Source organism: Lepidochelys kempii, chromosome 1 (genome assembly GCF_965140265.1).
Source record: "Lepidochelys kempii isolate rLepKem1 chromosome 1, rLepKem1.hap2, whole genome shotgun sequence".
Lineage (NCBI taxonomy): Eukaryota > Metazoa > Chordata > Testudines > Cheloniidae > Lepidochelys > Lepidochelys kempii.
In genome coordinates, this window is record NC_133256.1 from 228,934,618 (window position 1) to 228,959,762 (window position 25,145).

At 40.4% G+C, this 25,145-nt stretch overlaps 1 protein-coding gene across 10 annotated transcripts in view; it reads left to right on the plus strand.

Annotated features, from left to right (window-relative positions):
* Nucleotides 1-25,145, plus strand: part of PACSIN2 (protein kinase C and casein kinase substrate in neurons 2) — a 140,458-nt gene that overhangs the window by 88,518 nt on the left and 26,795 nt on the right. For 6 of the 10 annotated variants that reach the window (XM_073317054.1, XM_073317067.1, XM_073317085.1 and 3 more), the window contains 4 exons: nucleotides 1,343-1,466; nucleotides 21,160-21,316; nucleotides 22,658-22,893; nucleotides 23,708-23,863. In XM_073317054.1, coding sequence (XP_073173155.1) covers nucleotides 1,407-1,466; nucleotides 21,160-21,316; nucleotides 22,658-22,893; nucleotides 23,708-23,863 — 609 coding nt within the window. In that variant the 5' untranslated portion in view covers nucleotides 1,343-1,406. Of the gene's footprint in view, nucleotides 1-1,342; nucleotides 1,467-6,990; nucleotides 7,113-14,688; nucleotides 14,709-21,159; nucleotides 21,317-22,657; nucleotides 22,894-23,707; nucleotides 23,864-25,145 lie in introns of those variants that run through there. The other 4 variants (XM_073317035.1, XM_073317103.1, XM_073317111.1 and 1 more) reach the window with 3 other exon arrangements.

Consider the following 25,145-nt stretch of genomic DNA (forward strand, 5'->3'; position numbering starts at 1 on the left):
TTAATCTTGGGAAACCTGGCCTGGAAACTTGGCTAACTAGGTCACAAGTAGGTCATTTCCTTGACCCACTTGCCAGTGTGACTTCCTTGGGGCTGTAATGGGTCATCTAGCTGTATGAGAAAACAATCCTTTCTCTCCATCCTTTTTGTAAATGAGAACAGAACGTTAAGATTCAGAAACTGAAATTATTGAGCTGTAATTTGTCTACAAAATTTAATTTAGATAAGATTTTTGAGTATAACTTCTATTGCTATTGTGAATTAATTATGGAGTCTGAGTTTATGCTTAGTTTACTGTTCTGTGTCCTCCCTAGTTTTTTGTTAGTCAAGAGAGCCTTGCTAGCTAGATTGAAGTTGTATTAACATCCAGGTAAGCAGTGTTCAAATAAAACTCTGGGTCGAAACACTGAAATTCTTATGTACAAACCAACTATAGCGCCTGCCGTACAGCAGTGGAAAGACTAAAATGGCACATTATGTATGTTGGGGCTGATGTGGAGGGATGTTGAGTGTTTAGTAAGACTTTGTGTACAAACACAAAGTCTTACTAAACACTCAACATTAAACCACTACAATAGCAGCTGTACTGCAGAAGTTCAGTGTCAACACTAAATACAGCAACGGGAGGAGTTCTTCTGTTGCTGTAGTTAATCTACCTCCCTGAGAGGCAGTAGCTAGCTTGACAGAAGAATTCTTCCATCAACCTAGGGCTATCTACATCAGGACTTGGGTCGGCTTAACTAAGGGCATGTCTGCACTTACCAGTAGATCAGCACTGCTGCAATCGATGCAGTGAGTGTTGATTTGGTGAAGACGTGCTAAATAGATGGGAGAGCACTCTCCCATTGATTTGTGTAATCCACCTTCCCTAGAAGCGTAAGGGAAGTTGACAGGGGATGCTCGCCTGTTGACACAGCACAGTGTAGCCACTGCGGTAAGTGGATCTAACTACATTGACTTCAGTTACATTATTTACATAACTGAAGTTGTATAAGTTAGATTGATTTACTATGGTAGTGTAGACCGGCCCTGTGTAACTAAGTGGTGTGGATTTTTCATATACATGAGTGACATTGCTGGGTTGACTTAACGTTTTAGTGTAGACATGGCTTTCATAATATATGTAGATGTGTCAAACATGTAATACTTAGTTTGCTGTTGCTGGAAGTAAGGATATAAGTAAGCAGTAATTGAGCATATATTGGTTTGGAGGGGGTATTGACAATTTTCCCGTAACATTTAACTTTTAGACTAAAAGTCTATGAAAGAAATGGATACTCAAAATCATAGCAAATTATGGGTAAATTTAATGTTTACTAATGTTTTCTTTGTCCTTCCTACAGATTTTTTGAAGATCTGGTGCTGATAATAAAACACTGAACACTTGCAAGCTCTCCAAACATAGAAATGTCTGGATCATATGATGATTCTGTTGGAGTAGAGGTTTCTAGTGATAGCTTCTGGGAGGTAACCTGAACACTCTTATTATAAGATACCGTGTTTCCTTTTAATTCTCACCTCTTCCATAGATTACTATGATTTCTATGCACATATGGAGTTACAGGCAACTAAAGATAAATAAAATGTGTGATTATTTTGAAGTTTAGAAGTAGCCTTTGGGATAGCAGTGACCTTTCATTTTTGGCTCAGTTCTGTCAAGTTAAAAGTTTATAAACTGAAAATGCTGACACACAAGATCACAAATGCCATCTATTTTAATAGGATATGGGATTCAGTGTACATTTTTATAATTTTTCTGCCCTGTTAGGAAGTCTGTGTAAAATACTTTCTTCTGTAGCTAGAGGTTGACAAAACCTAAGGAGTATACTTAAAAGCTAATGTAACTAGGTCTTTAGCAGTAAAAATAATTGTATTAAAAAGATTTACTGAATATATTGATCTTCATAAAATAGAAATTTTAATGTTATAAAATTTTAAAATTAAGTGTAAGAAACAATATGTTAGAATGAGATCTTTGGAATAATGTTGAAGTAAGCTCAATGTTCTAGGGTGCAAGTACTTATTTTGTGACTGGTACTTGTGGGTCTGATCTATGGCAAAGCAGACAAATGGGTGAGGGAAGATGTTCAAATATTTCCATAATAACTGGGGTCTTGCACTATCAGATTAATTGGTTTGTTTTGGCCTGATCTCCCATCAGGCAGCTGATGATTTAGATGCTTGATTTACAAGTAGGCTTGGCAAAATTAGATTTTTGTCTTTTTTAATCTTAATGGATAATATCAATGTTGATTTTTAAGCTTTTCTTATTTTTATTGATTTAAATTTTCACTGTTGTACAAAATTATGGGTTTTAAGCATTTTCCCCCATTTTGATCGATTTAAATGTTCATAGTTGCAGGAAATTATGGGGGGGCCAGATAGTAAGTTAATGACCATAGACATTGAGATTAAAAAATTAAAGCTTTGTAACTGTTTAACACACAAATTAGTAACATCACATGTCAAAAATATACAAAGTAAATATCCTTAACTCAAACTCTAAAGAAATTCTCAAAGAGCATTTTTCTTTGTCTGTAAATTTCTATTATTTTTTATGGATATATTTTTTTCATCAGTTTGTGTGTGTACAGTGATGTTTACTAACACTTACTGATCAAAAAATCTAATCCTTCTAAGCCTATATACAAGCAAGAGTTATTACATTTTGATTCTTGGATAAGATATCAAGGAAATGCTTAGTTTGACCAGTTAAGGTTTCTATTGGACAACAATCAAACCAGCTGCTGTATAGTTTCTTGGAAGACTTCTGTGGTTGAAATGCCTCACTCACTCTTGGAGAGATTCTGGATACCACAGCATAAAATCTTGAATGGGCTTTTTGTCTATTTTAGGAAGTTCTAGTCCAGTATTTTCTTCTCAAGGAATATCTGCTTTGCAATAAAAATTTGCTACTTCAGTACAATGGATCTACTCTTATTTACAGCTCCTTTTGAGGCAGAAACCAGACTTGTCAATCAAAGTAGGCTGGGACTGGCCACTGCCCTGAAGACCTGACCAGACAGCACAAACTGCCTCTGATAATTGTAGGAAGGCAGTACCAGACCTGCTCAGAGCAACAAGAAAATTGTTCAAGAGTATTTTCCTGTCCGCCAGCAGTTTATTAGGGTCATATAAAAAACCCCAAGTCTTTTTGTGGTGCTTCATTTGTCCAAACCTTTCTTTAGTGGACACTCGAGCAGAGTCAACAAGTGAGCAAAAAACCTCCCTCTTGAATTTTTCTTCTGAGCTTCCCATCACCTCATCTCTGCCCTCATCACCAAACTGTCTCTTCTTTCGGTGAATGAGTTTTCTTGAAGACAGGCTCAACTCCTAAGTTTTCCACCATTTCTTTGGCAGCAGTGATGGCATCTTCAAATCCATTGTCTCTGTAGGCCACAGTGAAATCCAGGCAGCTTCTCATCAGAGTAGTAGTGGTCATGATGTCCATCAAATGTGTTTGTATTGCCTTGCTTACGGTGTTTACTTAGAACAGGATATCATGCCAAACCGCAACTGAGACTAGAAATTTGAAGTCAGGGATCTGGTTTGCCAGGCATTGAGCCTGGTGTCAGATTCCGGCCTCGACCTTACTTGATTGCGCCAGGTCCATCAGGGCATCGTAAACCTCAGTCACTTGGTACCTCACTGCCCTTTCCCTGTCAGTACGATTCTCCAGCGAGTGTCACTTAGCAGCTTCACAGTCAGATTTATAACATTGCCGGTAAGAATCTTCTACCTGATAGTTGATGCTGAAAACAGGACGTATATCCTTTGCAGTACTCTGAAGAGAGAAACTCAATCTAAAAAAAGATGCTGCTGCCTCTGACACAACCAGGTTGAGGGAATGGCGGTCGCAAGGCACAAAGAAAGCTCTCGGATTCAGTGCAAGGGTCCTTGCCTGAACACCACTGTTTCTTCCTTTCATGTTCACACTGTTGTCATAGCCTTGGCCACAGCAGTCGTAACACTTTTTTTTATTTTATTCTCGTTCAAAACTTTACTGGAAAAGGCCTAACAGAACTGTGTATGAGAGTCATCCCTAGACCAGAAAGAGAGAAAATGTTTCTTTACTTGGATACCGACAAATTTTACTGTAAATGACATCTTTTCACTTTACGGACTTTAGTGACTTTACGGACGGCACTCCTGACATTATACGGTATATTACTTTGCTTTGCCAAGCCACAGCAATACGTTGTCAAGTGCCTTCCTTGCCATAAGGTCAGTAAATTCATTTTGAATTGTTTTGCTTCAGGAATGGTCCATAGCTTCTTTACAAACTACACAGTGTAGGTGGCGCCAGAACAGCCAGCAGCATGAATGCAGCCTGCTGCTGGCTATTCTGGTGCCACAGCGGCCTCTGGTGGGTAAAAGGCAGAACTGCAGCACTTGAGCACAGTGTATTTTCTGCAGGGAAAAAAATTGTGCATTCTCAGTGGCGCAGAATTGCCCAAGGAGTAATTTGAAGTTCATCATTGCACCCTGCCTGCAGAGCCAGGTTAGGACAGAGAGTGGGGCACACAGGGCTGCTGAGGGGGGGAGGAGGTGTCACAGTCTGGGGTTCAGAATGGCTAGCGGGGGGATGACTGGGACGTGGGCTCAGGATCTAGTGGGGTGACATCATTGAGCTGGGGCTGAACGGGAGTGGGGGCTGCAGGGCCACATGGGAATGGGGGGAGGAGGCAGGAGAGAGACATGCATGGTGTAGGGACACACGGGGACAGCGGCAGATGTTCCTGACTGAATAGGAGAGGCTTGGGGTCAGCCAGGGTCTGAATGGGGGAGGATCCCCAATTCCCTAACAATCCCTCCCGCCACCCTCCCCCCAAAAAACCCATTCCGTACTTCTCCCACCCACATCCACCGACCCTCCAGGTTCACTCCAGGCTTCTTCCCTCTTCCTCAGCTTCTCCATTACCCCTAACTCCCCCAAGCCTTTTGCCTTGCTTCTGACAGGTACAGGAATAATGTTTCTGTGTTGTAGTTTAAATTAATTACTCAAAATTCTGTATTAATACTCTTAGTAAGGAATCTATTTGTCCAAAAGAAATTACCAAAATCTTTTTTGGTCTGTATTGTTACAGGCATATTTGCTTACAGGTATTTTGCAATAAATTACCAAAATAATTGAAACTGATGTGGTTATATTGTGTTATTTTGATAAATATATGCAGAATTTTTAATTTTTTGGCACAGAATTCCCCCAGGAGTAATATTTGAAAAAAGTGATAGTGTGCAGTGTCACATAACAATGGTAAAGAATCAGTCATTTTCTCTTAACACGGAGAAAGGAACTTTATTAGAATAAAGAAATCCGTATCCCTAAAGCTGTGCTCTCTCTTGCTCTGTAGATCTTCTGCTTAGATTCTTCCCCAATACCTCCTTGCCTTGCAACTTGCTATAGATTTAAGAGAACCTAATCTATTTTACCATTATTCATTTATGCACAATCTACTTGCAGCACCTGCTTTTTATTTTAAACTATGTTTCAGTGTATATTCTAGCTTCTGATAAGTTCAAGCAAGACTATAGCTAATCAGTGAATAATTAAGCCATATAGCAATCAGTGCCACCATTTTGGTATTATGTGCCATCGGGATTCAAAGCTTTTGCTTTTCAGCATTTGGAGGCAATATGTTTCTGTGCAAAAGCTTGATTAAAAGAGTAATGCAAGAATTCTTCATTGAGATCTCAGGAGCGAATGAGAATTTAGCAAGGCTTCTGCTGTGAATAGAATATGAATCAAAACTATCTGATATATTGTGCACATCCTCTTAGATGTTTTTTCTCTAGAGGAACTGAACATAACATAGGAACAGCCATACTGGGTCAGACCAATGGTCCATGTAACCCAGTAGCTTGTCTTCTGACAGTGGCCAGGGCCAGATATTTCAGAGGGAATTAACTGAACAGGGCAATTTTGAGTGATCTATCCCATGTTGTCCAATCCCAGATTCTGGCAGTTGGAGGTGTAGGGATACCTGAAGCTTGGGATTGCATACCTGACCAACTTGTCTAATAGCCATTGATGGACTTATCCTCTCTGAACTTGCCTAATACTTTTTTTGAACTCAGTTATACTTTCAGGCTCTACAACATCACCTGGCAATGAATTCCACTGGTGGACTGTGTGCCTGCTACCTATTAATTTCATTGGGTGACCCCTGGTTTTTGCAGAGAGAGGTTTTATAACACTTACCTGTTTACTTTCTTTCTATCATTCATGATTTTGTAGACCTCTGTCCTATCACCTTTAGTTGTCTTTTCTAAACTGAAAAGTCCCCGTAATTTTAATCTCTCCTCATATGGAAGCTGTTCCATACCCATAATCATTTTTGTTGCCTTTCGCTGTAGCTTTTCTAATTCTAATATATCTTTTTTGAGATGGGGCGACCAGAACTGCACATAGTATTCAAGGTGTGGGTGTACCATGGATTTATATAGCAGCATTATGATATTTACTGTTTTACTATCCATCCCTTTCCCAAGGATTCCCAACGTTAGTGTTTTTTAATGCCATTGCACATTGAGTGGATGGTTTCAGAGAATTATCTGGAATGACTCCAAGACTTTTCATGAGTGATACCAGCTAATTTAGATCCCATCATTTTGTATGTATAGTTGGTATTATGTTTTTCAATATTCATTACTTTGCATTTATCAACATGGAATTTCATCTGCCATTTTGTTGCCCAATCACCCAGTTTTGAGAGATCCCTTTGTAACTCTTTAGTCTGCTTTAGACTTGCCTATCTTGAGTAATTTTGTATTGTCTGTAAATGTTGCCATCTCATTGTGTACCCCCTTTTCCAGATCATTTATGAATATTTTGAACAGCACAGGTCCCAATACAGATCCTTGCAGGACCCCCATGATTTAACTCTCTCCATTTGGAAAACTGATCACTTATTCCTACCCTTTGTTTCTGTTTTTTTAATCAGGTATTGACCCATGAGAAGAGCTTCCTTCCTATCCCATGTTTGCTTACTTTGCTTAGGAGCCTTTGGTGATGGACATTATCAAAGGTTTTCAGAAAATCCAAGTATGCTATATCTACTGGATCACCCTTGTCTACGTGTTTGACGCAATCAAAGAATTTTAAAAATTTAGGTTGGTGAGGCATAGTTTCCCTTTGCAAAAGCCATGTTGACTCTTCCCCAACAAATCATGTTCATCTATGTGTCTGATGATTGTGTTTTTTATTATACTTTCAACCACTTTGCCTGGTACTGAAGTTAGGCTTACCAGCCTTTAATTGCCAGAATCGTCTCTGGAGCCTTTTAAAAAAATCAGTGTTACATTAGTGATCCATCAGTCATCTGGCACAGAGGTTCATTTACGTGATGATAGGTTACATACCACTCTTAATAGTTCTGAAATATCATATTTGAGTTCCTTCCAGACTCTCCATCTGGTTCTGGTGACTTGCTATTGTTTAATTTACCAGTTTGTTCGACAACCTTCTCTGTTGGCACCTCAGTTTGGGATAGTTCTTGAGATTTGTCACCTGAAAAGAATGGTTTTGGTGTAGGGCTCTCCCCAACATCCTCTACAGTGAAGACTGAAACAAAGGGTTCATTTAGTGTCTCCAAAACGGCCATGTCTTCCTGGAGTGATCCTTTAGCAGTATAGGTCCCACTGACTGTCAGGTTTTCTGACAAATTTCTGACTAGTCTGGCTTCCTGACTAATTTACTGTTAGTTTTTTGTGTCTTTAGCTATTGGCTCTTCAAGTTCTTTCTTGGCCTTCCTAATTATACTTTTACCCTTGACTTGCCTGAGTTTATGATCCTTTCTGTTTTTCTTACTAGGATTTGACTTCCAGTTTTTAAAGGATGCCTTTTCACATCAAACGGCTTTTTATTCTGTTATTTATCCATGATAGCATTTTTTTTGGCTTTCCTACTGTTCTTTAATTTGGGGTATCCATGTAGTTTGAGCCTCTATTATGGTGTTTTTAAATAGTCTCCATGCAGTTTGCAGGCATTTCACCCTTATGACTGTTCCTTTTAATTTCCATTTAACTGACTGACTCATTTTTGTAAAGTTCCCCTTTTTGAAGTTAAATGCTATTGTGGTGGGTTTCTTTGGCATTTTTCCCTACAAATATGTTAAATTTAATTGCATTATAGTCACTATTACTGAGTGATTCAGCTATAGTTAGTTACCTCTTGCACCAGATCCTGTGACCCACTTAGGACTAAATCAAGACCTGGGTCTCTGCTTGTGGGTTCCAGGACAAGCTGCTCCATTGATGATGTCTAGAAATTTTATCTCTGCGTACCTTCTGAGGTGGGTACTATTACCCATCAATATGAGGATAGTTGAAATGCTCCATAATTATTGTGATTTCTGCCTTTGTAGCCTCTCTACCACCTTGAGCATTTTACAATCACTGTCACCATCCTGGTCAAGTGGTTGGTAGTATAGTCCTTATTGCTATATTCTTATTGTTCAAGCATAGAATCTCTATCTGTAGAGATTCCATGGTACAGTTTTTGATTCATTTAAGATTTTTATTTTTTGACACTCTGCTTTCTTTCACATACAGTGCCACTCCCCTACTAGTGCAATCTACTGTAATTCCAATATCGTAGAACCTCAGAGTTACAAACACCTCAGGAATGGAGGTTGTTTATAACTTTGAAATGTTCATCACTCTGAACAAAATGTTATAGTTCTTTCAAAAGTTTACAACTGTACATTGATTTTCTACAGCTTTGAAACTTTACAGAAGAAAAATGCTGCTTTCCCTTATCTTTTTTAGTAGTTTATGTTTAACATTGTACTGTACTGTATTTGTTTTGTTTGTTTGTTTCTTTCTGTTGCTGCCTGATTGTACACTTCCGATTCCAAATGAGCTGTGTGGTCAGCTGGTTAGTTTGTAACTCTGAAGGTCTACTGTATATTTTGTACTGTGGTGTTATTATGTCCCATTGATTCTTCTCATTCCACCCAGTTTCCTTGTTGCCTTTTATATCCATATCCTCATTTAATGCCAGACACTCTAGTTCACCCGTCTTAGTATTTAGACTTATAGCATTTGTGTATAAGGACTTGTACGTTTTGTCAATCAGTTGCTTGCTTGCATGTGTTATATTTAAATGGGGCTCTTTTTCATTTGACTGTTTCTCTTCAGTTCCTACCTGTACTTTATCAACTTCTATCCTCTCCTCTTTACTAGGATATAGAGAATCCCTGTTAATAGATCCTCCCTTAAGAGCTGTCTCTGTTCAAACCCTGTGCTCCTCTGCACCTGTCAGCTTTCCTCCATCCCTTTGTTTAAAAATCCTCTACACATTTTTTTAATTTTACATGCCAACAGTCTGGCTCCATTTTGCTTTAGGTGAAGCCCATCCTTCCTGTAGAGGCTTCTCCTTTCCCAAAAGGTTCTCCAGTTCCTAATGAACCAAACCCTTTCTTCCTTTCACCATCATCTCATCCACTCATTGAGACCATGCAGTTTTGCCTGTCTAACTGGCCTGGCATGTGAAACTGGAAGCATTTCAGAAAATGCTACCATGGAGGTCCTGGGCTTTAATTACATACCTAACAGCCTAAATTTGATCTCCAGGACCCTTCTGATACCTTTCCCTATTCTCTATTGGGCACTGGGATTGGGGCACTTGGGCAAGCAGTAATTTGGGGCAAGATCCCCCCCACTCCCGTCACGAGAGTTCAGGGCTGGATTTTCAAGCACTCAAGCATGCACAATTTTTGGTGAACCTGGGCTGGGCGCTGCTGCAGGGTTCTGGGCCCCAGGCCCCAAAGGACTGAGGTCCACCCATGTCCTGGGTGCATGGAGCTGCAGGTGCTCCATGGTGCTGGATCCTGGGTGTCTCCAAGGGGTCTGCTTTTCTGGGTGGGGAACAAAGAAGGCTAGTACTGGGGGGGATGAGGGGGATAGCTCAGTGGTTTGAGCATTGGCTTGCGAAACCCAGGGTTATGAGTTCAATCCTGGGGGGGTGCATTTAGGGATCTGGGGCAAAAATTGGGGACTGGTCCTGCTTTGAGCAGGGGCTTGGACAAGATGACCTCCTGAGGTCCCTTCCAATCCTGAGATTCTATGATTCTATGATATACAGAAACTAATACAGATTAAGTAAAACTTAATTTCAGCCATTTGGATACTTACTTCTCCTAGAGTAGATTAATATTTCTGGAACAAAACGGTTTCTGTGTAGTTGAATTTTAAAACTAAAAGCTGCTCCTTATTTAATATTTTCTGAACTAGTTATTGTAACTGATCTTGGTAGCCTCATGGTCTAGTTATATTTGTGGCTGCATTAAATGAGCAAATAATTACAGTGACCAATACTGCTCTTTTTATCTGCATTTGGTCAGGCAGTTGCAACCTCTTTGGGATGCAGGTCTTCCTGCTGTGGTTTGTGCCTTTGTCATCTCTACAGTGCATTGCGTTCTGCATGGGCTAGATTTTACATCCATTTGGAGGCTGAGGCTAGCATGGAATATGGCAGCCTCTTTAAGGGGATTATGTGGTCTGTGATCTACACTGACTGCTTATTAGCTTCCAGATGTAGTTTGATCGGGAGGTTTGGGAAGTTGCAAAGCTACCTATTCTTCTTCCCTCCTACCACAATTGAGATAAGTGTAGGCGGTTGAGCTGGAACTCCCTTGACATAGCAGAGAGGCATCTTCTGGTAGTGCATTATTCTTGAAATCATTCCCTTGTGGTCCAAAATACATTCAGGCTATTTACCTTGAGAGCATGCTACGAAGCACATTTTTTCCTTGAGCAGGCATTTAGGAAAGACTGAGGGAGCTGGGTGTGAAGATCTCTTGGGAACTTGGGTTTTTTAATAAATATGCTTAGGCTCACTGGGTGTGTCTGTCTGTGTGGGGGGTGTACTACTTGTTTTGCATTTTATAATTTTTATATTTAGTCTTTAACTGATGGTTAAAGGGTGCCCATAACCTAGGACTAATGTTCTCATAGGCTTAATAAATAATCATAGACTCTTATGGTGCCTCCTTTGGCAGGAAGTTGTTGCATGTGGTATTGCCTCTGTAAATTTGAACACTTTCTTGTATACCTTTCAAATTGTTTTCTGGCTGCAAAATTTTTGTTCATGTTTTACTGTCATTTTTACTCCTGTTACGTTGCTACTGGAGGTCATGGATGCAAAGGTGAACACTGGCAAAATTAAGGTAAAGCAGTCTCCTTTGTGTGCAATAGTAGGAGTAGCTGAGTCCTTTATTTTGCAGCTTTTTTGCCCTAAAAGGGTGAGGGCTGGTGCCAGGAGTCACCTGGAGAGAGCATGTGGTCCAGAGGGCGAGTGCAGCGCTAATGGGATTTCCTGGTTTTCTGGGGTGAGGGCTGGAACAAAGTTGTGTGTTAAGTAGTCAAAACGTGAGCTTCTTTGGCCCCTGGAAGGAAGTAGTCTGTATCGGACTGCTAGATTCCTGGAGAGAGGCAGAGGTTCAAAATAGTTGCTGCTTGAGACAAAGCACTGGTTTCTTAGCCTCTTTTGCGGGAATCCCAGATATCTACGTGCGGTTTGTTCCTACTGCTGTTTAGGAGAACTGCACTGTTGTATATTTTGCAAATAAACAAATGACACTAAGAAAATACCTGACTCTAGTTTCTGAGATGTTTGCATCAAATGGGAAGTTGATACACAGGGCCCCAAATTTCTGCTGTTGCTTGGCAAAAGGGCAACACTACTATGAAAATCTGAGACTCTGAATATGCAGGGGAATAGGCAAATCTGCTTTTTCCTCAATCAGAAACAACTTCTTTCTATTAGCAGGTGCACTGTACTTACCCATTAAAACTGAGAGTTTTCAGTCTTGGGAAATCTATAAATACCTTGTGCTTTGCAGACATGCTGTTGTCTTACCTATATAGTTGTTTTATAAAGTTGTATGGAGATTGAAGATTTCCTGCAAGCATCAGTGAGCCTGAATAAGAGGAAATGTCTAAGGGGGAAAACATATGTTTTCTTATTAATTACAAAATTTTAAAAGTGAATTAATTTACTAAATTTTGTACTCATGATTAGGACCAGCAATTTAAATAATCATGATTGAAATCAATCCACCCTGACATAAATAATAGTCAGGTCTGCCAGAGCATAAAACCATGCTTCTTAAAAAGGACTGGCATTTGATGGCTGTCAAAATAGAAGCAGCACAGTTCAGAATTCTGCACATCTCTACACCCATGTTAAACAACTTCTGTGGAAATAAATATTTTGCTATTTGTGAGAGGAAGGTAGTTCAAGTCTCATTCATTGACAACTCTATTGGTGTTTTGGACTTCTGATTTTCAGCAGTCTTAAGTATTTTTTAAGAGAACCCCAAAATAGTTTTATTAAAAAAATAGGTGAGAAGTTGCACTAAATGATGACCCACAGACACAAGCAATTAGATATTTATTTTTTTTGTCTGAAAGTTAGCAGCCTTTTGCAATGTGTGAAAGCGTCTCAGGATTTATTTTTATGAACCGTGGGAAGCATCCAGTGAAAAATTGCCTTTTTAGGCAAAATAGTTGTCTCAAATATCAAGCGAAAAATAGAGAGATCATATCCCGGCAATTCTGGCAGAGATGTACAAAAATGTAGAAAACATTACCAGCTGGGATTCCTGCAGTTGGCAGAGACTGCTTACAACAGAAATTAAGATGAGGAGAAGCATGTATTTGTTTTTTGGGAAATTAATATAACAATAAGTAATTAGTTTACTTTCTATAAATCAGTTGAGTTTACAAAACTTGTTAGTGTGCTCTCTAACTGAACTTTGCTTGTCATTAAGAATTTGATAAGAGAAACATATTGTGCCTTGGCGTGAGGAGATAGATTTGATGAACTCCTTGAGGTCCCTTCCAGCTTTACATTTCTATGGTTTCAATAAATGTTCAGAGAGGTAATCAGTTTTCCCAGACCAAACTGATATTACTCAAATAAATTGGTTAGTCTCTAAGGTGCCACAAGTCCTCCTTTTCTTTTTACGAATACAGACTAACACGGCTGTTACTCCGAAACCTGATATTACTGTCAAACTGTTTCCTCCCTCTTTTCTAGGATTTATTCAGTTAGTTAAATTTCTCAACAACAATTAAAAAAATATCAGTGGCCAGCAAGCTGCACATTACCAGAAGAAAGGGTACAAAAGCCAGATAGCCACCTTACTTCTTTCTGTAATTTGTCTATTCCTCTATTATATTAGATATTCTGAAAGCAGTGTCAAGCCTCTGCCTTTCTGACACTGCTAGCAAGGCTGCCATATATTAAGATAACCCTTTTCGGTAGGGGAATGTCCTTTAGAACTAGAATTAGGTCTTGTCCACATGAACATGTAGTTCACAGCAAGCAAGGTATGAATCTACCCCATGCTAACATGCCACAGACCAACTATATTGTGGACCTTGCTGATGTGCAGTAACAATTTGTTAATGTACTTTGATCTAGTCCTCTTTGAAACTAGAGTAGGTCAAAGCGCATTAAGAAACTGTTACTGTGTGTCAGCAGGATCCACGTGACAGTTGGTCCGCAGCAGGCTAGTGCTGGGTAGATTCACGTTAGCTTTTTACAAACTAGATGTTCAAATAGACAAGCCCTGTGAAACTCATTTAACTTACATGAAGGGTCAGTGACTCAGAACTGTGAAATTCTGTATCCCAAGTCAATCTGTGTCACTGTGTCCCTCTTGTGACTGTTGACTGGAGAATAAGCAAGACACTTATTTTCACTGTTATGCAGTGTACTCCTTCTATCAGGAGTCATAGCAGTAATAGTGCTCCCTATCTAAAAAGCTTATTACCTCCCAGGTTTCTTCAAGTAGATGCAGACTTGTATTCCAAGTAGTTGTGTGCGCACCCCGTGCACCGGAGCTGGAGACTTCTGCCTAGTGGTACTCATAGAGGGGCAACGCTCGAACCTGTAGCACTTCCCCTGGCTACATGAGATGGTGCCACCCCAACTCCTCTCAGTTCCTTCTCATTGCCCAATGGCTGGAGTTGGAGCTCTGTGTGGTTGTTGTTTTACAACCTCAGAATTTATCTTCTTAGCCTATGTTACCAGGGTCCTGGAGTGCCATGCTGAGATTGCTCAATTAGGGCAAACTGCAAAGAATGAGGCAGACAATCCCCAAAACTGGTGGTTATTGTGATACTTAGCTTTACCAAGCCAGCAACAAAACATCTTCTACAATACCTTCTTGGTTACCCAAAAGCCAATAACACAGTTCCCTTAAAGCAACCCAGCCTGAGGCATCCTCCCAGACAGCCAAGTCAAATATGGTGAGGATTATTGAAAATCTTGTTAATCATATAAAAAGTTCTACCAGTTCCAAGGGATTGGATACATTACCCACCAAGTTAATGAATATTCCAGATCTTACCCAAATACACGCTTACAGCCAATTCTTATTAACTAAACTAAAATTTATTTTAAAAAGGAGGGAGTGTATTGGTTAAAAGATTATACATACAGACATGAATATAGTTCTTTGGTCAGTTTCATAGTAGAGATGGTGAGCTCTAGAGTTGCAAAGAGTTCTTTCAGAATTAGTCCATAGGTTGTCCAATTTTCAATAACAGGACTATCCAAAATGTAATTGGAGACCTCTGTCTTGTGGCTCAGACTTACCCTGATGAAGCATAAGCAGATTTGAGATGATGAAGGATCCGGTCCCAAGAGCCCTTTCTACAGTTTTGGGCATCCTCTTGACAGCACGCAGTCCTCAGGTGAACAATAGTGACTTTGAAGTAACCTGTTTCCTAAACATCACCGGTAATTAGCTGTATGGATTAACATAAGGCAATTGCCTATCTCCCACCATTTGCAGGTGATTTGATATATACTTCAAAGAGAAATTGAGACTGTGATATCACTACATTCACAGTTGATTTAAATGTTAATATCTCCTTTTGATCTCTGAATTAACAAAATACAGTGAGAGACAGGAACTGTTTGATTACGTTCTAACAATATATATGTAAAAACACAAAAAACCAAACACTATATGCTAATATGTCTCTAAAGGTTGAATCTGGGTCAATTAGCTTGTAAGTTGCTTAACCCTTTCTGGCTGTGTCACAGCCTAATTTTATTGTACATAGTTAATAGTGTTAGAGTAAAAGTTATAGCATATAGTATAGTTAGGACCCTACCAAATTCATGTTTCATTATGGTCAATTTCACAGCCATAGGATTTGAAAATTGACAAATTTCACATTTTCAGATGTTTAAATCTGAAATTTCACAGTGTTGTAACCGTGAGGATCCTGACTCAAAGGGGGGATTGTCGGTGGGTTGCAAAGCTGTTGTTGGGGGGCATGGGATTGCCACCCTCACTTCTGTGCTGCCTTCAGAGCTGGACTCCGAAGGCAGCAACCGCGGAGCTTCGTTCAGCTGCAGGAGGTTCCCAGAGGTGGTGGAGGGTCTGAGCTCCCCCCTGAGAGTAGCTGTGCAGTCGATGGACAAGTTCTGTCCCTCCCCAGCCCAGCTGGAGCTAGGAGCTGCTTGCCTGGGGTGCTCCTAGTAGTAGGGGGAAACCAGATTTCACAGGGAAGGGCTTATTTCATGGTCCACGACATGTTTTTTACGGCCATGAAATTGGTAGGGCCCTAAGTATAGTGTTAGCGGTAATACTCCCCTCACTGGGGCTCAAACATTGCCCTTCATTTGGAGTGACTATTCCTAACAGTGACCCCCATATGTGGTGCTTGCTGTGCCTTGGCGAAGCCCACCTTAAAGAGCACTGTTCAGTTTGTAAACGTTCAAGAGAGGACTTAGGTTGACAACGCAGGATGTTCGCCTTAAGCAGCACCTGCTTGAACAGCCCATGAAGCCTGACGCGATATTGTGGCCTTCCTCAGGCCACAGATTGCCCTCTGGCTCAGAAAGTGCTGCTGCTTCTCGTTCCAGGATAGGGGTCTCTCTGAAGAAGCACAGGAATCATTCTCCATTGTCGGTGCCAAAGAAGAGGTCGCATAAGACCAATTGGGAGCACTGCAGGTCCCGGGGCAACTCTTCTGAGATGTGATGCAGATGGTTATTCCACGACACACGCTACATTCCCTCTGTATTGGAGTCTTTCCCTGGACATTCAGTGCAAAGGAACTGAGGGGGTTCGGGGCAGCGCCACCTCATACAGCCAGGGGAGGGGCTATAGGCACGAGGCACAAGCGCCACCCCTCTAGGGGTACTGCTAAGCAAAAAGCTCCGGTGTGTGGGGTGTGCACAGACTCGCTTACAGAGGCGATGTGGGGGGGGCATGTGGGGTTATTTTGTCGTCCCCCCCGATTTGCTTTTTGGCTTATACTGAGCATGCTCTCACGGACTGAGCATGCTCAGTAACACTGCTGAAGCTGGCTGCCCTCACTGCCGTTCCTCTTTTCACCACCTCCCCCACCACCACCCGTGGCAGGCATGGGAATACACATCAGCATCACATCTCAAAGAACCAGTTACAGAAAGTAACTGATTTTGGAACTAAAAATTTAAATCCTCTCTTGTCCCTTTGTTGGTGTTTCTTCCCCACTGGCAGGACTTGGGAGTTCTGTGGAAATATGAAACCACAAACAACATGTTGGGAAAAACACAACAGTATATGCATAAAATAAAATGAGCAAAACCCAACAGTGTATAAGAGATCTGATTGATCTTAGAGTCTGAGTTATTAATTGCCTGCCTTATTGAGGCCCAGAACTCTTATTTGCAATACAGTTCCCCGCCACCCCCAATCTAAATTCTCAGAAATCTCATTAGATTTGGTAATGATCAAATAGATGCTTGCCTCTAGTCCAGCAAAACCAGTGCTCACACCACCAGGCCCACAGTCAGCTCCTCCACTCTGCCACCACCAATCAGGCCCTGTCTAGGGAAGTCAGTGCTGACACTGCTAAGAATCTGAGTAGTAAACACAGATCAGGGTGAGACCCCTGGACTAAATCTGTGATCTCTCAGAAAAAGACCCTTTCCCACCTTTGAACTTAGATTCCTTATCCATTAGACTCCTGGGTCAGGCTGATTCACAGGGTGTATATTGCACCATTCACGAGCCTTTTCATAAATACAATTAAACTTTTAACTAGGGCTGTCGATTAATCTCAGTTAACTAATGCGATTAACTCAAAAAAATTAATCATGATTAAAACAATCACAATTAATCCCAGTTTTAATTGCACTGTTAAACAATAGAATACCCATTGAAATTTATTAAATATTTTTGGATGTTTTTCTACATTTTCAAATATATTTATTTCAATTGGCAGTGAAGTCACAATAATCTATCAAATGGGATAGCTTATAGTTTCTCGATGTCAGCATTTTTTATTCTTATACTTTTAGAGCTCTGGTGAAAAGTACCTGTCTTTACAGCCCTGGAAAATGATAGCCTATTTTAACCACAGAATGAATTAATATAAAGCAAGCTTTCCACACTGTCTTGCCAATGTGCTTCCACCCCTAGCTGGAGTAGGGGACCATCTCTAGGAATAAATGGTAAATCATTTCCAACATGGATGCAGTTCTTAGCCAGCAGGGGTTCTGGGCGTGATTGTGGGTTTTGTGAGGTAGATGCCTATCCACTAGGAACTGAAAGATAATAGATCATCTTGTTTCATAAGCCTCTGAATGGTTGTTTGAGAGTGGCAATTTTAAGCCATTACCAACATGGCCAGAAACCTAGAACTAAAAGGTTCTGTCTTACATTATGAATACTACAAGGCATCCAAGTTCTATTAAGTATTGGTATATTAAATCCTATGATCTTGGTAAAAATTTTAAATTTGTAGTATTAAGAAAATATTCTGACTTCCACAGCCATAAAAGTCCCAGAATGTGTAATTAGACACAAAAATAACTGATGCTTATATGAGGTTTCCTTTAGTGGTGGAAGGTAGCATAACCAGTTTTGATAGCATTCAGCTGCAGAACTTGAACCAGAATAATTTTTGAGCAGATATGTCTGTTCCTCCTTCATCAAGAGTCTGATGAAGATCTCTTTTTGTACTGCTCAGTTTTTTTTCTTAATTTACCTAAACTTTGTGTAATTAGTGTAAAGTCATATTTGCTGTTAGTTGTCAGTATAAAGTGAATCATCTCCCAGTTTCTGTTGAAAGTAAGGGAAATGTTAACATTTCTCTGTTACTGGATGAAAGGTGTATGGCATGGGCACTTTGCCCATTCTCACTTGAGATTGTGGTGACTTTATTTCTAGCTTGTCACATCCTGTTAAGCAGTTATTTAACAGTGAATGCACTGTTCTTTGACAAGATTAAAACAAATCACCTTTGTATAGCTAAGCTAGATCAGGTGTCTTTTTGGGAGGAGAGAGGGTAGTAGGTTAGTTGCCACCTGGCATTCTTTGTTTTGCTGAAATGAGTATAGCCCAGTAATTAAGGAATGCTGAACAGATTACTGTAAGGGCATTAGTTGTCAAAGTCAAACAATATTGTCATTTTTGGCATAGAATATTTATGTATGAAATATCAGCATAGCCATTGATGAGCTGAAAATGAAGTGTGGCCTTTTACCTTAATGTAGAAAACAATTGCTTTTGTTTAACCCCTTCTTCTAAAAGTGGGAGGAGTATTCTAAACGTGTACACCTGTTACTCCTGAGGGCATTCTGTGCCAAAAAATTAAATTCTATGCCAAAATTAAAAATTTTGTGCACAATATTTTAAAATTCTGCAAGTTTTATTTGTCAATAAATAAATGCAGAGGCTCCATCATGGCAGTGGGGAGTACAGGCCACTGGCTGCATGAAGGTGGGAGATCACCCTGCAGCCTCCCCATCTCCCACCCCAAGGACACGGACTCAGTGGTGAGGCCAGATGCAGCAGGTATGGAACAGGCAGGATCCAAGTGTGGAAGGGCTCAGTGTGGGGGATCCAGGTGTGGGGTGAGAGGATTGTGTGTGGGACAGTCTGGGTGCAGGCAGTTCAGTGGGGGGATCTAGGTGTGGGGGGATCTGGATGCACAGAGGCTCATGGGGGGGGTCCAGATGCAGGGGCAATGGGACTCTGCAGGGGCTTCCAGGTGAAAGTGGTTGGGGCTCAGTGGCGGGGTCTGGGTACTGGGAGAGTGGGGCTTGGGGGGTGGGGGTCTGGTGGCAGCTAATTGGGGCTCAGTGGCATGGGGATCTGGATGTGGGGGCTCAGGATGGGGCTCATCAGGGTGGGGGTTTGAGTGCAGGAAGCTCAGTGGGGGGGTGGTCTGGGTGCAGAGGTGGAGGTCCAGAGGCAGGGGATCTGGATGCAGCGGTGTCCAGATGCAGGGTTTGAGGTTCAGTGGCGTGGGATTTGGGTATGGAGGGCTAGGGGGGTTCTGGATTTATGGGGTGAGGTTTGGAGGGGGTGTCTGGGTATGGGAGGTCCAGATGTATGGGGGTTGAGTGGATGGGGGAGCAGCTCTTCATACATCTGGACCTCCCATAACCAGACACCCCCACCAAACCTCACCCCATAAATCCAGAACCCCCCATAGCCCTCCACAACTGAGAGGCGATGGGGGCAGGAAGCAGGGGAGGATGCTGAGCTTCCTGCAGCTCTGGGAGGTTTCTGGGGGTGGGTCTGATTCCAGCTCGGGGTAGGAGCCACTGGCTGGTGTGTCTCCAGCCCTGCGGCGATTAACCTCTCTGACGGCTGCTTTTGGTGCCTGAAACAATGATCCTGCGCAGCTAGGGAGTAGTGAGTGACTGCTCATGCAGCTTCCCTTTGCTTCTTGTCAGAAAGTCACTTTTCTGCGGGGAAGCAAAGACATATGCGGGGAATATGAATTCTGTGCATGCGCAGTGGCACAAAATTCCACCTAGAGTAACCCGTGTATTTGATTGTAGAACTATTCTGAATCAAGTGGATTTACAGATAGGTTACTTTGCTGTCTTGTTCAGTTTTCAGTCATTTACAAAGTTATGTGCTAAAATTTTGTAAAAAGTAAACCTAAAAGATTTGGTGAACAGCTTCATGTGTTTAGGACCTCAGATCACTATCAGACAGTGTCTAGATGTGAAGACGTCAAATACGTTTTAATATGAAATACTTGAATACAAGTTCATCCTCCACCTGACAACCAAATTCTGTGTTCCTTTGCAGTTAAGTGGTTTTGACAAACAAGTTGAGTAACTAATTCTCATATTTATAGATTGGACAAATTCTGTTAATTGTTTTTAAATGTTTACAAAAGCTTTACAGTGCCTGTGGTTTTTTTTTTTCCTCCACTGGCTGCACATTAATAATGGACCTGGTGTTGGCTCTCAGTTTCTTCCCAAATGGAACTTTACAGTACCTTCTAGAGCTAACTAATTACTTACTCCATATTTTAATCTGTTTCACTGTTAAAAATCTGCTGCCTGTCCTCTGAGTCTCTGCCAGACTTGAAGTGGTTGAGCTCTTCCATGTTGCATTCTTAAACTATGTACTCCTTCACCCTGGAGATTTCATTTAAATGTCATACTAAATGTAAATTTCATAGTGCTCCTGTATTCATTCATTCTTAACTGTAGTTTCCATAATACAGAAAGGTGCAGTTTGTTTTAACACATTGAACAGCAAAGTAGGACGTGGCTATTGAACCCCGTAGTGATGGGTGTTAAAGTAAAATCTTGTGTTTCTGTGTTGAGGTTAAAGTAGAAAATCAGGAGGCAAAAATTAGAATATTTTATTATGCAAACATCAAATAATACTGTAAAGCAATTGTTCTTAAGAAAAATTTCTCCTGGTGACGAACTTAAACTGCAGCCATAATTACATTACAAAAGGGCTATAATTTTATTACAGTCCTAGATGCTATTAGTGCAGAAGTGCTGATGTTAATGTATGTTGGTGGTTCTATTTTTATCTTAGTGTAACTTTCAAAGTGGACCACTCTATTTTTAGCAGGAAAGCATGCAGTGTGACCCTTGAGCAACAATGTTATTGGCTCGCTGTAGTCTTCTGTAAAAAAAAACATGGTACTTGAAATTAAAATCTCATGTTCAGCTCTCCTCCTTAAAAGATAAATTTTCTCATACTTTCTTTTAAGTTAACTTAGCCCTTTCTGTTGAAAATTTGTGCTATAAACAGTGGATTCTTACTGTTTGGTTCCCATTTTCATGCTGTTCTATTAATTGCTGATAGACTGGAGATTTGCCTCTCTTGTGGCCCACAGCTTTCAAGTAGCAATTCCTAAATATTTTTTGTATTCCTAGGTTGGAAATTATAAACGTACAGTAAAGCGAATTGATGATGGTCACAGACTTTGCAGCGATCTCATGAACTGTATTCATGAACGTGCAAGAATAGAGAAGACCTATGCTCAGCAGCTTACAGAATGGGCAAAAAGATGGAAACAACTTGTGGAAAAAGGTAACCAAAATGTCATGAGATGAAGAAAATAGTTTCAAAAGGAGCATTGCAACATTAGTGATTACAAGGTGAAAGGGTGCACAGAATTTCTTAGCCTCTTAATGGATTCTTTACAAAAACACCAATTGCTGTAAAAGATGAGCACAGTTATCAAAACTAAATTAAGGCATCCACTCCTGTACCCGTGACTTGCTTGCTTGTTCCATGTCAAAACAAGTGAATCTTCCCTTCCTTGCTCAGAGGTTCTTATAGATGTGTAGTACAAGAGAACTTTTCAGGTAAGTAGTGGTAGAAGACCCACATTATGGAGACTGCAGTTGAATATTAAGAAGTCAGTGGCAGTTCTGGTGGCGTATCAGCAGTGAAGGGACTGTGAATCAATTTCAAGGAAGGCTGCTTTGACTGTGATTAGTACATAATTACAGAAGATTTGGGCATCATGGTGGACTACAAATTAACACGAGTGCCCAGTGTGGTGCTATGACCAAAAGAGCAAATACGGTTTTTTAGTATATAAACAGAAGTCTATCAAATAGGCTGTTAAGATTATATCAAAATAGCAATACATCAAGTAGGGAAGTTATTACCTCTGCATGTGGCACTAATGAGGCCACTAGTCGAATACTGTATTCTTTCATAGTGTTTATAGAGGCACAAAAATTTTGAAAAATTGGTGAGGGTTCAGCAAATGATGGAAGGACTGAAAAACATACTGTATGGTGAGACTTAAGGAACTCAATCTATTTAGCTTATTGAAGAGATGGTTAAGAGGGGAATTGATGGTGGTCTACAAGAACCTACCTGGGAAGAGAATATCTGATGATAGAGGTCTTTCTAACAGTCAAAGGCATAATAAGATCCAGTGGTTAGAAGTTGAATCTTGAAACTGAAAAAAAAGGTGTTATTTATTAGAGAGGGTAATTAGCCTCTGGAATAATTCACCAAGGGATGTGGTGGATTGCAGTCACTACAAATCTTTAAATCAAACTTAGATTTATTTCTAAAAAATATGCTATAATTCAACCTCACATTGAGTTTGATGTCAGAATTAATGGTTTAAATTTTATGGCCTGTATTATGCAGAAAGTCAGACTAAATTATCGAAATGGTTCGTTCTGGACCTAAAATCTATTAATCTGTAATTACATAATGTTTAAAAAAAGCATGAAAATACACTAATCTCTAATTTAAGATGTAAAATACAAAAATAGGATTATGGATTATGTACAACTAAATACAGTATAAGAACTCAGTATCAACAAATAGCTTGAGATGGCTTTTTAGGGATGAAAGTCCTGTGTGTTGTGATTTATTGAAAATTATTTGTCCTGTTGTGTTTAGGTCCACAGTATGGAACAGTAGAAAAGGCTTGGCATGCAGTTATGTCAGAAGCTGAAAAAGTGAGTGAATTACATCTAGACATAAAAAGTGCACTGATGAATGAGGACTTTGAAAAGATCAAGAACTGGCAGAAGGAGGCCTTTCATAAGCAAATGATGGGAGGATTTAAGGAAACGAAAGAAGCAGAAGATGGATACAGAAAGGCACAGAAACCCTGGGCAAAAAAGCTAAAAGAGGTACAGCAGTAGCTTGCATGTTGTGCGTCGGTATATTGATACCTCATAGAAATCACTAAAGTGAGAAAAAACACAGTCTACTGGATTCTTTCTCAATTAGATGTCTGCTGAGCTGTAGCTCACGAAAGCTTATGCTCAAATAAATTGGTTAGTCTCTAAGGTGCCACAAGTATTCCTTTTCTTTTTGCTTCAGAGCCTCTTCTGAAGAAAAATCTTCTCTTGATATTTTCTCAGTAACCACTGCACCCTCTCCAACCTCAGTAACCTGAGCATAGTTCTGGAGAAGGTGGAGTTAACCTATTTTTCTGCCCTTTTACAGCATCTGTTTGTACAGATATAGGATTTAGGACTTAGTTGAGGCACATGCTACAGGAAAAATGAGTTCAAGGAAAAACATCCTGAGAGAAATGGAGAGACTGATTGGTTGAACATTGTGTCTGTTATTTAAAGGTGTGTATGGGAGGGGACTCACGGGGGAGACACAGGCACAAGCAAAAAATTTTATTCAGGGCTTTCTGAGAGGCATCACTGAATCTTTCTTTCCTCAGTAAGTTTATTAAGCTAAACTGAGTGACAGTAACTTATTTTGTATGGAAGGAGAATGTCAGATCTTATAATATTTAATTTCCTCACGCTCGTTCTCCTACATTGTATTGTGATTAAATTGCTTGAGCATAGCAATGGGTCTGATTGTAAGGTTCTTCCAAACAAAATGCCAGTTTTTTCATGACAGTGAAGTTACTCATTCATACATAGCTGCTGCTGATTATTTGTAAATTGTACCAGACAGAAAGATTCAAAACTTCATTTGTAGGTGGAAGCTGCTAAGAAAGCATACCATGCAGCATGCAAAGAAGAGAAACTGGCTATATCCCGAGAAATGAACAGCAAAGCAGATCCAGCACTGAATCCAGAACAACTTAAGAAATTACAAGACAAAGTGGAAAAAAGCAAACAAGATGTGCTAAAGGTAAACTCTGCATGCTAGTGTACTGTTCACATTTAACATTCTGTGCATGCTACTTTGCAAATCTCTGTGTATGGAATGTATGCACAGCGAACTGCAGGACAAGCGAGTGCAATGTTGGAGTGACAAACTCATTATATGCAGCAGGGCACATTTTAAATTATGGTCCTTGTGCCAGAGCCACAGTGTTAGTAACACATACAACCCTCTCTCCACAGCACGTGTCAAGGGCAGGTTTGTAACAATAACAATGGTAATATATGAGCCTTACACAGTACTGTTGCTTCCAGTATCGCAGAGTGTGGAGGGAGAAACGGAGTTCTAGGGGTGGGGTGATGACTGATTTACCCTTTCAGTTTAGAGGGGCCATGAGCTGGGGGTAATAAAGCTTATCTGCAACATGCAAATTGTCTTATTTGACTGCAGAATGTACCTCTTTAGCACAGTTAAATAGTGCATGAAAGGCAATTGGGTCAAATTGATGCTATGTTAAAAAGAGTAAATGTTTCTGTGAAATTTCCCTACCAGTTGCCCCATTTGGGCATCCTGTACTCACTCAGATCCTCTCTGCTCTTTTTCTTCTCCCCCTCTTTTGAGTGATTTCCCCATATGGGGTGCAAGAAGGGGAAAAAGCAGCCTTGCCCTTCCTTGACCCCCCAGGGCTCAGCATTACATTCTTGTAGTGATTTATTAGCATTATAGATAGATGTAGTAAGTGTTCTCGTGTACATATTCAGAGCCTCACCTTTAATAAGTGTCCTATATGTTCCCATTGAATTGAAAGGACAAATAATTAATATTCCCAGACCTATGTGAATTCCTTTTTTATGTCTGTAAGTTGTACGGTGCAAAGACCTAGTCAGAGATAGATCAAAGAACCATACATTTAAAGGATAGATCTAACTTGATTTGATTTAGCTGGTTCTTGTCAGTTTCTCTTATAACTTTAAAATATAGTTTTTGGTAATCACAATTTTTTGTGATTAGAGTGACTTTGTGTAAGGCACATTCCTGATGCGTGCTCAGCCTGTTGCTTATTTACTAGAAGGACACACAGCAAGACAGGCCCACCTCACTTTTTCTCCTGGAGCACTCTGAGAACTTCTTCTGAATCAGAGGGGGAAGGGCCCACCAAGCCTGATCACGCTCCATCATCTAGTGCTCCTGTGAGCTGAGGCTCTACTCGAAACTCCCAGGCTCTCTTTATTTAAGACATTGAACACTTCAACTACCAATCCTGATAGAGCAGCTAAGACCTCGTCTACCCAATCATCAAAGGGGCTGT